Consider the following 15,787-nt stretch of genomic DNA (forward strand, 5'->3'; position numbering starts at 1 on the left):
TAAAGCATAAAACGTTACTGAAAGAAATCAAAGACCTAAAAAATGGGAAGACAGACACCATGTTCATGAATTGGAAGACTCAATACCGTAGCCATGTCAATTATTCTCAAGTTGCTATAAAGATTTGATACAATAATTCAAGGCAAAATCCCAACGGGGTGTGTGTGATAACCTGATTCTAAAATGTGTATGGAAAATGCAGAGAAGTACATCTCTCAAGAACTGGCTGAAGAACAACAAGGTAAAAAGCCCTGATCTACCAGTTACCAGGACTTCCTCCAAAGATACAGTTAATAAGACAACATGCTCTTGGCACAATGCCAGGCAAATAAATACACTAATGGACCAGAATAGAGCTGAAAACAAGCACACATGTATATGTGTTTGATTTATGGCAAAAGTGCTACTGCAGAGCAGTCTTTTCAGTAATTGGGCTGAGACTGCTGAATAGCTACATGGAAAGAAATGAAATTGGGGGCGCCTGGGTGGCTCAAACAGTTAAGCGTCTGGCTCTTGACTTCAGCTCAAGTCATGATCTCACTGGTCGTGAGTTCAAGCCCCATGTCGGGCTCTGTGCTAACAGTGCTGATTTTGGGGATTCTCTCTCTCTCCCTCCCTCCCTCCCTCCCTCTCTCTCTCTCTGCTCCGCCCTGCCCCCCAATGTGTGCTCTCTCTCTCAAAATCCATAAACTTAAAAAAAAAAAAAGAAATGTAATTGGACTACTACCTCATAATGTACTCCAAATGAATTTCAGATGTATGATAAAACATAGGAGGATATCTTCATAATCTCAGAATAGTAAATATTTCTCAAACAAGATACAAAAACACTAACCATGAAAGAAAAAAATTGTTAAACTATATTAAAATTACAAACCTCTGTTAATCCAAAGGTACCATTACAAGAATGATGAGAGACACTGCTAAGCAGCAATTAGAGAAGAGTAATCAGGAGAAACCACAACGAGATTCTACTACAAACCAACTGGCAAAAATAACAAATTCTGACAATACCAAATATTAGCGAGGGTGTGCAGCATAGGCAGTAAGTAATCATGAGAACAAAAGGAGGGTGTTGTTAATAAGGACTAACAACGGGTTTTTAAGACAGGGACAGTACCTGGAAAACCAGGACTTGGATCACCTTGGAGAGGCAAAGATCACTGTTTATACATCTACTTCAGAAAATAGCTTGGCATTATCTTGGAAAAATGAAGTTGTATATACTCCAAGACTTTATCAATTCCACTCCTAGGTTTATACCCTATGTAAATGTGTACTTATGTATACCGGGATATATGCACAAGATTTTTTACAATAGCATTGTTCAAAATAGCCAAATCTGAAAACAACCCAAATACAGAGTGACATTAAAATGAGTAATTGTGAATGTTTGTTCACTGCAATACTATATAGTGATAAAATGAAGGAGCCCAAAGCAATATAGACCAATCTCATAGACCAAAAAAGAGTATATGCTGTATGATTTCATTTAAATAAAGATTTTAAAAGACAGATAACACTGAATTATATTACTCAGGGATGCCATATGGATGGTATAGATATGAAAGTATGGAGGTGAAGTCTAGATTAATGTTACTTCTGAGAGAAGAAGGGGATTGTGGTAAGAGGAATACATGGGCTGCTGAAGTGCAGGCAGTTTTTACATTTCTTGACCTAGGCTGTAGGTACATGGATATTTACTTTACAATAATATCCTTAAGCTGGATAGTTCTGGGTATGCATTTTTCTAAATGTAATAGATCATATAAAAAATTCTATATGTGATGTAGGTGTTTGTATGTATTCACACACTCTTTAACCTATTAATTATATTCCTAAAAACTTAATTTGAGGAAATAAAGCAATCAAGGGGTGTGAACAATTGTACAAGAATATTACTAATCATAACATTACTTCTAAGAGGGGAGAAACAGAAAGCAGTGTAAATGTCCCACTATAAGGAAATTATTAAATATGGCACATGCATATAATTTAGACATCTTAATGCAGCCATTAGACTATTGTATCTAAAAAATATTTACTGGTATAGCAAAATGCTTAAAATTAATAAGTGAAAAGGATCGGGAAACAAAACTGCACATGTAAAATGAGTGTAATTGTGATAATGAATATAAGCAGAAGAAAACGTTCTGAAATGTTCATTGTGATTAACTTTTGCAAGTGGTATGATTTCTGTCATTATAATTTTCCACAATTTCTAAATTTGTACAAGGTGTGTGTATTGTAAAGATTATTTACACTAGAAACTACTCATATTTTTTATATTTACTTATTTATTTATTTAACGTTTTATTTATTTTACAGAGAGAGAGAGAAAGAGAGAGAGAGAGAAAGTGGGGGAGGGGCAGAGAAAGAGGGGTACAGAGGATCCGAAGCAGGCTCTGCACTGACAGTGGAGAGCCTGATGTGGGGCTCGAACTCACAAACTGACAGATCATGACCTGAGCCAAAGTTGAACATTCAACTGACTGAGCCACCCAAGCACCCCTATAATTTAAAATTTTTTAAAAAATTTTATTTATTTTGAGAGCAAGAGCACCCACAAGCAGAGGAGGGGGAGAAAAGGAGGGAGAGGGGGAGGGGGAGAGGGAGAGGGAGGGGGAGGGGGAGGGAGAAAGGGAGAGAGAGAGGGAGAGAGGGGGAGAGAGGGAGAGAGGGAGAGGGAGAGGGAGAGAGGGAGAGGGAGAGAGGGAGAGGGAGAGGGAGAGAGGGAGAGGGAGAGGGAGAGGGAGAGGGAGAGGGAGAGGGAGAGGGAGAGAGGGAGAGGGAGAGGGAGAGGGAGAGGGAGAGGGAGAGGGAGAGGGAGAGAGGGAGAGGGAGAGAGGGAGAGGGAGAGAGGGAGAGGGAGAGAGGGAGAGGGAGAGAGGGAGAGGGAGAGAGGGAGAGAGGGAGAGGGAGAGAGGGAGAGGGAGAGGGAGAGAGGGAGAGGGAGAGAGGGAGAGGGAGAGAGGGAGAGGGAGAGAGGGAGAGAGGGAGAGGGAGAGAGGGAGAGAGGGAGAGGGAGAGAGGGAGAGGGAGAGAGGGAGAGGGAGAGAGGGAGAGGGAGAGAGGGAGAGGGAGAGGGAGAGAGGGAGAGGGAGAGAGGGAGAGGGAGAGAGGGAGAGGGAGAGAGGGAGAGGGAGAGGGAGAGGGAGAGAGGGAGAGGGAGAGAGGGAGAGGGAGAGAGGGAGAGGGAGAGAGGGAGAGGGAGAGGGAGAGGGGGAGAGGGAGAGAGGGAGAGGGGGAGAGGGAGAGGGGGAGAGAGGGAGAGGACACCAAGCAGACTCCACACTGTCAGCACAGAGCCCAATGTGGGGCTCAAACTCACCAATTGTGAGACTATGACCTGAGCTGAAACCACGAGAGTCCAATGCTGAACCAACTGAGCCATTCAGGTGCCCCATATAATTTTTATTTTTAAATGAAAAAACTTCTGGGGCGCCTGGGTGGCGCAGTCGGTTAAGCGTCCGACTTCAGCCAGGTCACGATCTCGCGGTCCGTGAGTTCGAGCCCCGCGTCGGGCTCTGGGCTGATGGCTCAGAGCCTGGAGCCTGTTTCCGATTCTGTGTCTCCCTCTCTCTCTGCCCCTCCCCCGTTCATGCTCTGTCTCTCTCTGTCCCAAAAATAAATAAACGTTGAAAAAAAAAAAAACACTTTAAAAAAAAAAAATGAAAAAACTTCTTTTAAATAATGGAAAACTAACTGAATTTTTTAATTTTGTGTATGTAAACTTATTTCAAAATTACTTTTAGTAGTTGAAGATCAGCTTTTGTATACAAAAATATTTGCCAGAGTAACAGCTTCAAATTCATTTCTAAGATAGTAGACATCAGAATGCAGTTTGTTTTCTAATGCAGCATTCAAAGGTTAAAATCTATTCTACAGTGTAACATCTCAATCTAGGGCTTTATACAAAAATTGGGACACCTCCATTTTTATGTTAACAGATGTCAAAATGATACAGTAATTATGGTTAGAAGTTAAAAACAAAAAAAATCCAAACTCTGCAATTATCTTAATAGTTAATTATATTTTGTTTGCAGATCCAGGAGTTTGTCAACTTAAAGCCCTTCTTGTATTTATCTCTTTTTCGGTTTGTGCAGGAAAGAGTTAACATAGCAGGCCTAAGCTTCTGAAGGGCTTGAAAGGCCTGCCTACCAAGTTAGCTCTTGATTGGCATCTGGCAACTTGGACGGGTTCCTCCTGTCCTAAACTGAAAAGAGTGGCCCACTGTGTCTAAACTGTTTGTGCAAACAATGTGATTTATCCTGAACACCTGCTTTCTCTCTGGGAGGCTGGAAGATGGTACGTGCCAAGCAGAGGGTGCCTACATGACCAGCTCCCAGTAAATACCCTGGGTGCTGAGTCTCTAATGAGCTTCCCTGGCTGGCAACATTTCACATGTGTTATCACAACTGGTTGCTGGCAGAAGACCCTTGGAAGCTTGTGCCTGGCTGTCCCTGGACTTGAACTCATATACCTTTTCTCTTTGGTGGTTTTGCTTTATTAAATCTTTGAGCTGTAATAAATCACAGTTATGAATACGACTATACGCGGAGTCCTAGGAGTCCTCTTAGTGAATCATTAAACCCGGGGATAGGTAGTCTTGGGGACCTCTGACACATAGTTCTTAAAACTAAAATACAACTGAACATTTAATATAGTGGTGAAGCTAGTCAAGAGAAATGTTTAATTTTTTTAAAGAGTTTATGATGATAGAACTTTTTTTTCTTTCACCTAGTATTTATCAAAGGTCTTCACAGGCACCCAAGCTATGTCCTCTCATATATCTTACTGAATTACCTTAAGTACCACGTTTCTAATGTTTACTAGGACCAAATGATATTTTCCAACCATTTCCTATTACCCACTACTTAAGTAAGCATTTGATAAATATGTGATAAAAGAATGAATAGCAATTTTTATCATTACACATGAAAACAAAATATCAAAATAGATCAGGCGAGCCATAAAAATATGTACAGATCTTCATAGAATTGTAAATACTACAGTCCAGACTTTTCTTGCTTGATATGAAATAAATAACTTTCCTTTCCCTGGCAAGTTTGCTAGTAAGTAGAAATCAGTGCTACTCTATCAGCATAAATGAATCCCACAAAATTTCCCTTCCCCAAGCATAAACACCAGACCAAAAAGAAAAAAAATTAAAAAAAGACAAAGAGCTATCAGTCTATCTCCTTTGTGAGCTTCAAAGATACAAACTGCTAATATTGTTTTAAAAGATACAAACTATTGTTTTCATGTCAGATATATTTTAAATCCATATTTAATTACTGCCAAAGTCTCCCCGTGGTATATGTAATCATTCTATAATAAGGTAATTAAAATTCCTTGGCCAGCCAATTTAGGATTTACAGCTTAACTCAAGTATCAGACACTACTAAAGTCAAGTCCGGATGTGTTACTTAGAAATAAACATTTAATTTGGGTGGGGGTGATACAACATAAAATTGAACCTACACTTTTAAATATGTTTCAGCAAACTGCTGCAAACAAATCCAAATTTAAGTGTAATCCCCAAGCAATGGATCCCAAATCAATGGATAGATATAGTGCAAACACATGCAGATTTCTAACAAACTACTGCGTGCGTTGGGAAAAATGACAACATGGTCTCTAAATAGCAATGCCCCTACTTTAAAGGTCAATCATCTCTTGACCTCCTACTTTGGGACTCGCAGTTGTTGAAACTCAATATCTCGGGATGGTGCCTGGGTACAAGCTTGTTTAACAAGCTCTACTCAGGACTTTTCAATGCTAAGTTTTGAAATCCACTGTTTTACTCTTTTCCAGCTCTAAAAGTCTGGTTCTGTGAGTCTCTGTATTTGAATATGCTTTAACTTAAAACCGTATGTAATTAAATGGGCATTAACCAGTTCGAAAGATTTTCTAACACAATAAGCAACCTGATTGGGCTATATAATGTCATGACTTCGGTTTAAGGGAAAAAAAGGGAGAGCTGGTTATACATAGTCTGTGGCAAAGGCAGATACGGATACCATATTAAGAAGCTCACTGATAACCTAAATCAATTGTTTGGTCTAGCTTTTCCTCCATCAAAATTATCAGAGCTGTTTCCAAGTAGCCAACAAACAGCAAAGTCAACTGACGTTAATTTCATTTGTTTTCCCTCTGTCTATTCTGTATTGGTGGCATGTCAGAAAACTGTGGAAAGGATCCAGATAACCCATAACCTGAGCAATGAGCCCCTGAAAACCAGGGGTCATTACATCTACTGCCAGAAACATGGAACTAATTCTGGAGTAGCTTCCTCTACATTGCAGCTGTACAATCTCTTACCTAGCCAGTAGGTGGAGGCACAAGCAAACTTACTGCTTTGCTCTTTGAGCCACAGGACCTTAAATCTTATAGTAAATTGGTTTTTCATTTATTCATTTGTTTTAAACCCAGGAGATCAAAGAGAATGCAAAAAACTGAACAAGGACAACTGTTGAGGTGAATTTATAAAAAGTGATACAAAAGAACAATTTTATATTTCTATTTTGTTTCTGGCCCTTTTGAAAAATAACTAAGTTATTTTAACTGTGAATTCATAATCCACTTCCAGATCCCAGAGCTAATAAAACAATTCCAAATTTAAAAATATAGCTTTTAAAAATTCATGTTCAATCAGGGAAAACTGAACATCAACTGAATATGACGTAATACTAAGGAATTATTGTTGATTTTGCTAGGTATGATAATACTATTATGGACTGGTATCTATCTATACCTATATTTCAAGTCCTTATTTATAAATACAAACAGGAGTATGTATAGGTGAAATGATATCGCTTTAGAAATCACCAGGAAAAAGAGAGAGGGAGACAAACCATAAGAGACGTAAATACAGAGAACAAACTGTAGGTTGCTGGAGGGGTGTTGAGGGGAGATGGGCTAAATGGATGATGGGTATTAATGAGGACACTTGTTGTGATGAGCACTGGGTGTTATATGTAAGTGATTCTACTCCTGAAATCATTATTACATTACATGTTAACTTGGATTTAAATACAATTTTAAAAATTAAAAAAAAAAAAAAGAAATCACCAGGGGGGAAGAAAACGACAACAGTAAAGGATAGATAGAGCAAGAATGGCAAAATGTTGATAACTGAAGTTCAGTGACAGGTACACTGAGGTTCATTATACTATTCTCTTTTTATTTGAAATTCTCCAAAACAGGAAGGAAGAAAATTAAATTATGATGCCACATTCTTGTGATCTGGGTTAACACTGAGATTAGGCTGACTGGTAAATATGCGACTTTAATGAAGTCTTATCTCTGTATACAGCCATCGAGGAATTATTTCAATCACAACTGAATCATACCAAAAATTCCCTCTATAAAAAACTAAAACTAACCTGCTAAATCCCCTGGAAACAATAGCTTCCAGTTGTGGAGCACTTCACCATTTTACGAGGTGAATTCATATAATTTTCCCATCTAGTTCTCATGATCTTATGGAGATTTTAAAGATAAAAATCCTGAGGCTCAGAGAAGTTAAAAGACTTGGCCAAAGTCACATGATCAGTAGAAGTGACAGAGCTGGGAACACTAACACAAGTTTTATAACCCCAAAGACTTTCTTCTCTCTGCCATACTATCGCTTAGACCCCCATGAAACAAATAGTAAACATGATGAAATTTATGTAAAACTTAAAATTTTGCTTTCTGTGCTCATTACTTGAAAGTATATGATGAAACTGGCTTTTTTGTTTTCTCAGCAAATAAAAATATGGATAGAAACAGATTTCTTGAATAAAGAATGAAATTAAACCAGAGAAAGTAATTAAAAAAGAATTAGAATATTCTTAAAATTGGAAGGGGATGGTTAAAGGCCCTCTCTAGACCCAAATTAAACCTGTATCTTTAGCTCCCTTGGATGCAACCAGCTTTAGCTCGAGCACTTCTAGTGAGGAACTGCATACTCCATTAGACAGCCTGCTTTATTCACTGAGTCAGTCTAATCGCTAAAGGGGGTTTCCTTGCTTAGAGTTGAAATCTACCTGCTGCTTGTTGATTCCCGTTACAGACCCTGACCCTACAATGAATAAGCATAATCCTCTTACATAGGACACTCTTAAATAACTGAACAAATCCACTATGTTCTACCATGGGCTTCTGCTCTGAGAACTCTTTTAGCAGAAAAAGAAAATCAATTAGATTCTTGAGTCACTAAAGCTTCCCAGTCTTTTCAACAGCTTTTCCATGGTCTTCAACTGGGACTTGGGTATCTCTGGGAGTACTCAAGCCCTTCCAGGAGATTGAAGAATTAGGATATTTTTAGGGCAATCAATGTCTCTTCCTTCATTAGCCACAATTTGATTTGTCTGAAAACAATTCTATGTTCTGCTGATTTTCCTTTCACATGTCCACTCATAGGAGCCCATCTCAAAAGACAAACTGCTCACCCATCCTGAAAAGCCTGTCTAGCTTCAGAGCCAACTAGGGAATGTGAAGCTCCTGAGGGAGAGACCCTTGAGAGCAAACAGAGCTTCAGAAAGAAAGAGGAGAGCCACCTTATTTCATATGGACAATATATGCATGGCAAAGCCTTATCTATTTTAGAATTAAAAATCAATAGTAAGATGATTGTCACAGGGATGTCTATTAACACTTTAATTTTATTTGAAAAATGAAGGCAGATTTTTCTCTGCCAGAAAGCGTGTCTGATTTGGCTGACTGGCTTGACAATGATGACTAGCTTTGCCATTTAGGTCACACAGAAGACATTTTCCATAAACTGAACAAGATAAAGGTACAGATCTACAGTTTTGAAGAAAATATATTTAAAAGAATATACAAAACACTAAAAATTATAGCCTCACAAGAGAAGTTTTTATGTATCAACTCAAAAGTATGTGAGGAGGTACATGGTTTTCAAAATTCTTTTAGCAGGTATGCCAACAAAAACTTTGAAGGCTGTGACTCTAGGGCAAAATTTCTAGGCTCTTTCCCACTCTGGTTATCCCCTTCTGGAAAGCATGCCAGTGTCCTGCTTACCACGAACACTCTAGGGAGAATGGGTAGCATACAAAACAGTGGAACTGTGGCATGGTTCTAAATAACTATATACTTTTAATTAATGTAGCTGAAGGTTCCATTCAGGGCTTTTGTTAAGCTGTTGCAACAACTTTCAAAACACTTACTTCTTTTTCACATAAGCAGTTACAACTAAATTTACAGTGATCTTGCACTTATATAATCGAATGAAGGAGTCTGTATTAACTAGCCTTAAGTTTCATCTTTGTTTGAGTTCCTTTGCTACAAACTTGTAAAATGTTTTAAAATTCTGATCTAGATATTCAATGTATTACCTAGCCCTCCATGGGGGTGAAGCTTCTGACATGGCTCCCAAAGACCACCAGTATCTGCTCATATTCACACCCTGGTGTAATCCTCTCCCCCTGGGTGTGGGCTGGATCTGGTGACTTACTTCTAGCTGATAGAATATAGTAGAAGTGATGGTGTGTGATTTCTGAGATGAGGTTACAAGACTGACTTCCATCCTATTTGTATTCTAGCCTTCTTGCCTGCTGACGCTGGATGAAGCCAGCTGCCATGTTGTGAGTTGCTCGATGAAGAGGCCCAGTGACAAGGAACCTAGGGAGGCCTAAGGCCAACAGCTCACAAGGAACTAAGGCTAGCAGTCGGATAGCCTGCTGCCAACAACCATTTGAGTGGGCTTGGAAGCAAATCCATCCCCAGCGGAGTCTTAAAATGACACCAGCTCTGGCTAATACCTTGATTACCACCTTGTGAGAGACCCTAATCAAAGTCATGGATTAAAATTCTGAAAAGAGTAGAAGGCCATCCCATAAAGCTTTATACAACCTCTTTGGACACAGTTATCCAATCAGCTACAAAACTACCCAGTTACACTATCCTTGGCTCACATTTCTCCATCTTATTGGCAAAAATTCTATGAGAAACATGTCAAGTGGCTTATTAAAATCAAGATAACACTGTTATCTTCAGAATTTCCTTAATATGCCAAAATAGTCATTATATCAAAATAGGAAGTGGAGTCTGTTTTGAAAGGCTTGCTACATGGAGACCTCTACTCCCATCCCACTCCTCTTCAATAGGACTCCTATGGTCACAATGTTATATTTTGGGGCCTCCTGTCCATCTGAACTCTATTTCTCTTTACAGCCTCCTCTCTGAAGTATGCTAAAAAGGAGGGCAACTAAATATGCCCAACTTTTGCTTCCTTAGCCATTGTGAACTTTAAGATGAGATAATCATTTTATTCTTGTTACTTTTTTTCTACACAGATGAGCTTACAACTATTGTTACATTTTAAGAGGAAAAGTGTTAGCATTATCCCAAACCAACACTGCTTAAAACTTTAACCCTTAAGAAAATAAAATGCACACTCACAATTCAAAAACCATGTAAAGCATTCCATCTGAGCTATATGTCTCCAATAACTCTACAATGTGGGGATGTTTCAGCATATGACAGATACTGGCTTCCCGCTTTAGATCTGCAAAACAAACACAGGACATACTTTGTTAGGTAAGAACAAACGACAATCAGAGTGAATGATGAATGAATGGATGTGATCTATGGTAACATGAAGACTTCTCTAACTAAAGAGATGAAATCCCCCATTTACGCTAAGCTTAACTTTTTTACCCTATAAATCTTTGACAACATAACTTTTTCATATTCCTGCCAGTCTGTGTGTGTGTTGTGTGTGTGTGTGTGTGTGTGTATACAGTACAGTTAGCTCTTATTTTTGTTTATTTTAAGTAACTAAGCTCTATGCCCAATGTGGGGCTTGAACTCACAGCCCCAAGATCAAGTCGTACACTCTACTGACTAAGCCAGTCAGGCACCCCAGCACTTATTAATAAGAAATGTAAATAGCACAAATACTTTCTCCAAACTCTTTACAGTCAAGTCTCAAAATTTATAATTTTCTTGATGTGCTAATAAATAACTCGATTTGCCATTTTAACATTTTACCTCTTTTTCTTAGTCTTCCCCAAATTGGATAAGAATGTTGTCTATTCTTTGGCCTAAAATCTAGCATTTGCACACACACGCCAGGGAAGTTATATGGAATAAAGGGCCAAATAAAATTAGTATGATTTAAACAGTAAAGGCACTACTCTCAACCAGCAAAGTCAGAAATTTATTTTCTATCATCTATAAAATGTATTTGATAATTCAGGACACTACTCATAGTGTTATCTTGAAGAACAAGTTCAGACAATGTAGGTAGACTATTGCATAAGAGTTACAAAATAACTGTTTGGAAAATAAAACGGTTAATATCATCATCATCATCATCATCATCACACAAACACATTTTAGGCATAGGTATCACTTGCTATGTCCCCATGGAACAAAATAACTAAAGCCTTCCTGTATTAATTGTGGTGTTTTACCTGTTTGCAGGTGAATAGAATCCAATAAGACATTTTTATATTTGGAAGTAGAAGGGAGACAGGTAAAGAAGAAGGCTAAGGACGTACTACATAAGGCAAATGAGATGTTATCTCCTCTCTGATTTATTAATTCAACTTAGCCTCGTCAATGAGAGCAATGGCTGAAGACTGAACCACAGAAGACCGGGTAAGGGTAGAATGAGGAAAAGAAGTTGGTAAATTAGACAAAAGAGAAGCCACCAGAAAAGGAAGAATCAATAATATTACGAAAGTCAAGGGGATAGAGGGAATTAAGGCATGAGTAGTTGGAGAAGGCTGAGAAAAGGCCGTAAGGGTCAGTCAGAAAAGACCATTAGCATTCTGAGCAAGATCAAGTTCTGTGGAGAGGGCAGGTTTGAAGTCAGTATGCAGGAGACAATTATGTAATAACAGATTAAAATTTATCATGTTTCTCACTGGCCTAAGTACTTAATAGAGTCATTACCATTTACTGTCCCAATACCCCGATGAGGTAGTTATTTTACAGGTGAGGAAGCTGAGGCCTAGAAAGGCATTCAAGATCACACAGCTCCCACAAGGGGTAGGTCTGAGCCCTGGCTTGTCCACCTCCAAAGTCAGCAAACAGTCCTTCCACAATGCCATGCCAGGTTTAGACATGATCAAATTCGAAGAATCTTGCTGTAGGCAAGAAACAGCAAAGTCGAAGGTCTGATTTTTCTGTTTTTGCTGTTGTTTTAAAGGGAACACTGTGTTTCTAAGTGGCAGTGATGAAAACTCCATGGGATCTACAGCCAGAAACTTGGTGCAGGTTCTGTTGCCTGGCCTGCTGAGTGACTGCTATCCTCTACAAATACCTTTGTCACTGCAGATGAAATGGGGCAGGCCACACGCAATGCAGGTCCTGCAGACTACTCAGCCACCTTCAGGGGGCAGCGGTAAGATTTCCATGAAAAAAGATATGGAAGGACTGTATGGAATGCAGCACTGTGGGGCTGAGGGACAGGGTGGCTCAGTGTTGAGGGGAAAGGAAGAGGTCAGAGGCACATGAATGATGGTCTCCATCTCCAAAAGTGCTTGGAAAGGTCATGCAGGAGAGGAGAGGTGTGAATCAGGTGTAGGTTTTGTGCTGAGAAGTCATAATTATGAGGAAGGCTTTTGACAAGTGTGCTAGAAAGCCAGGTTGAAGCCAGGATACACAAATCAGGTATCTGCACAGTTTTTTCTCTCTTCCTTCAAGAATGTTCTGCCTCCAAATTTTATGAAAAGCTCAGGAGTTTTATTACTCATTTTAACATTTATTTCTTATTTTGCCCCTTTCATGGAACTACAGTGTGTTTCAACTTCCACACTCACTTCCCATGTACCACATTGTCATACCAAAAGACTGCAGGTAGAAATGGATGCTCTAAAGACCCTTCCACTGGACCTGCACATTTCTTCTTGGTATACAGTTCAACCTGCTGCCAGTCTAGTCTCTTATCATCTACCCACCCCCCTCAAAATGAAGGCAGAATTGCTGGGGACCCTCCATTCAAAGACTAAACTATTTATATTTTTTTATTTTTAAAGTTTATGTATTTATTTTGAGACAGTGAGTAAGCATGAGTAGGGGAGCGGCACAGAAAGAGAGGGAGAGAGTGTCATTGCAAGCAGGTTCCAAGCTGTCAGCACAGAGCCTGACATGGGGCTCCATCCCACAAACCATGAGACCATAACCTGAGCCAAGATCAAGAGTTGGACACTTAACTGACTGAGCCACCCAGGTGCCCCAAAGATAAACTGATTTAAACATCACTGGATTTGGCAATTCAGGGACTAAAAATCAGAACACCGAACAACACAGAACAAACATAAAAATATATTTCAAATTATAAGGACAATGATGCTAAAGATGGTTTACATCTAGGATAATTAGGGCACCATTTTCCATAATTCAAATATCAATTAAATTGGTATATATTAAATGCTCAAATGGAAAATCATGGTTTAAAAAACACAAATGCATTATATATAATTTAAATTATAGATTCCAGGAGCATTAAATTCAGAATGCTTGTTTCTAGATGTGAATGTGAATTAAAGATGTATTTATTAAGAGCTATTAATTTTTTGCTGATATAGCAAACTAAGAATAGCATTTTCCCACAAATCAACTGATGAAGCAGAGTAGCAAGGAATTCAAAAGTAGGTGATAATGATTTGAAGTTGTGGTTATCTGAATGCTTTGAGGTACAAGCACAGAACGTGCCTGGGAGTGCCCTGACCGAGGTACCATTGCTGTTTTAAAGTGCTTCTTTGTCCATAGTAACTGGTAACTCTGTCTACTCTTTCTTGTATTTTTTTCAATTTGTAATCTCTCAGGGAAATTTAAAAGATTGAATAAGGAAAGTAATATTTAGTTTTCTGACCATAACTGGAGAAACACACTGAAATCAATCCCTTATATGGCATGAGTACTACTGCTACTACTCCTAATACCAGTTTCCTAAGAAGTTTTAGACGTCCAACAGTAAAGCAACTATGCCCTGCAGGTTCGACCTCTCTAGTCTGCCCCTCAAGTAAGGTAGAGTTCAGGAAATGGTTTCAGGTGGTCTGTTTTATTTATTTTTTTGAAGGGAGGGGGGGAGGAATAGAGGGAGAGAGAGAATCTCAAGTAGGCTCTGCACCCAATGTGGAGCCCCATGAGGGGCTCAATCCCATGAACCCTGAGATCATGACCTGAGCCAAAATCAAGACTCAGACGCTTAACTGACTGAGCCACCCAGGCGCACCTAGGTGGTCTGTTTTAAAAAGAAGTTTCCTGGGGGGTCTGGCTGGCTCACTTGGTAAAGCATGTGACTCTTGATCTCAGGTCATGAGTTTGAGCCTCACACTGGGTATGAAGATTGCTCAAAAATTAAAGCTTTAGAAAAAATAAAAAGTTTCCTAGAAGGTCTTTATTATTCATTTTACTACCAGTTGTTCTTGTGATAGAATTCTTCATACTGTCTTTTAAAAGTTGGATGCCACTTTCAGAGTACCACAATTCTGCAACAAGGTTATCTGACCATTGGTCAAAAATAATTTGGGTATTTACAAATATGATTGAAGAAAGAATTTCTGACATTCATAGCATTACAGTAGCAATCTCGACTTCAACATCCGAAGTTAAAAAGGTCTAAATTTAACAGTTAGCTTGCCTAGAGCTATTCAGTAAGTTTAGATCAGCACTGCCCAACAGAAGTATAATGTGAGTCACATAATTTTAAATTTTCCAGTAGCCACATTAAAAAGTAAAAAGAAACAGGTGAAATTTATTTTAATAACATACCTTATGCAATCTAATATATCCAAAGTATGTCAACATAATCATATTAAACTTATTAAATATTAAATATATTAAATAAATATAAAACATTATTAAATTCTTTTTCTGTATTAAGTCTTTGAGATCTGGTAGTGTTTTACATCTGTAAGTACATCATCATTTGGACCACCCATATTTCAAAGTGCTCACAGCCACAACACGGCTAGTGGCTACCAAACTGGAACAGTATAGTTAGTTGTAGATAAACTGACTTTGATTCTTATCCTCTCTCAATTGTGAGTTCTCCTGCATTTCTTACACAGATATTTTGTAAAGTTACCCAGTCATTCAAAAAAGAATCTAAACTCAAAAGATGTATTTAAAAAACATTTCCATAGAAGGAAACTCCACTTTTAATAATCCAAATCCATCACTCAACAACTTAAATCTGGAATTTTGTCACTATTTTTAACCTAGATCCTTCATTTGGTAGTTTTAAATTATTTTATCTTGTTTAATCTACCAAACACAAAAACAGTGCTCAAAATCTACTGTACTGCCCTTTGTACACGTCAAAATTTATTCAATGACCTTAGACTATGTATGCAGTGCAACATTTGAGAGTTTACTATGCAACATTTGGGATTTTAAGTGCCATCCTATAAATCCTTGTTTAATAATTATAATAACCCTGTAAGATAAATATACCTATTCCTATTTTGAAGGGGAAGAAACTGTGGCCCTGGGTGCAGTGAGATAAAGAAGGAAGTTGTTGAAATCACACAAATAGTAAGTAAAGGAAGCAGCACTAATAACTGAAGCCCAGTGCTCTTTACAGCACACCACAATGGCTCCTGGTGCTGTACAGTTTTCACATGTGCCCTTCAGACCCAATCATGACAGTGCTAATGTGGTAACACTAACCTGGGTGACGAGCTATCAAGACCGCTACAAAATCAGTTTATGTCAGCTTGCATGGTCACCAATGATGATCAGAAATTAGGCACTGTTCTTTTCCAGACAAATACATAAATATCGTCATTTACTTCCAATTTCCGGGTTGTGTTAGGAACTC

The 15,787-nt window shown here is 38.6% G+C and overlaps 1 protein-coding gene across 19 annotated transcripts in view; it reads right to left on the minus strand.

Annotated features, from left to right (window-relative positions):
- The window catches only part of CASK (calcium/calmodulin dependent serine protein kinase), a 358,135-nt gene that overhangs the window by 221,721 nt on the left and 120,627 nt on the right, over positions 1 to 15,787 (minus strand). For all 19 annotated transcript variants that reach the window (XM_045471860.1, XM_045471852.1, XM_045471865.1 and 16 more), the window contains exon 3: positions 10,411 to 10,516. In XM_045471860.1, the coding sequence (XP_045327816.1) occupies positions 10,411 to 10,516 (106 nt within the window). The remainder of the gene's footprint in view (positions 1 to 10,410; positions 10,517 to 15,787) is intronic.

The sequence above is a fragment of the Leopardus geoffroyi genome, chromosome X (genome assembly GCF_018350155.1).
Source record: "Leopardus geoffroyi isolate Oge1 chromosome X, O.geoffroyi_Oge1_pat1.0, whole genome shotgun sequence".
In the NCBI taxonomy this organism is placed as follows: domain Eukaryota; kingdom Metazoa; phylum Chordata; class Mammalia; order Carnivora; family Felidae; genus Leopardus; species Leopardus geoffroyi.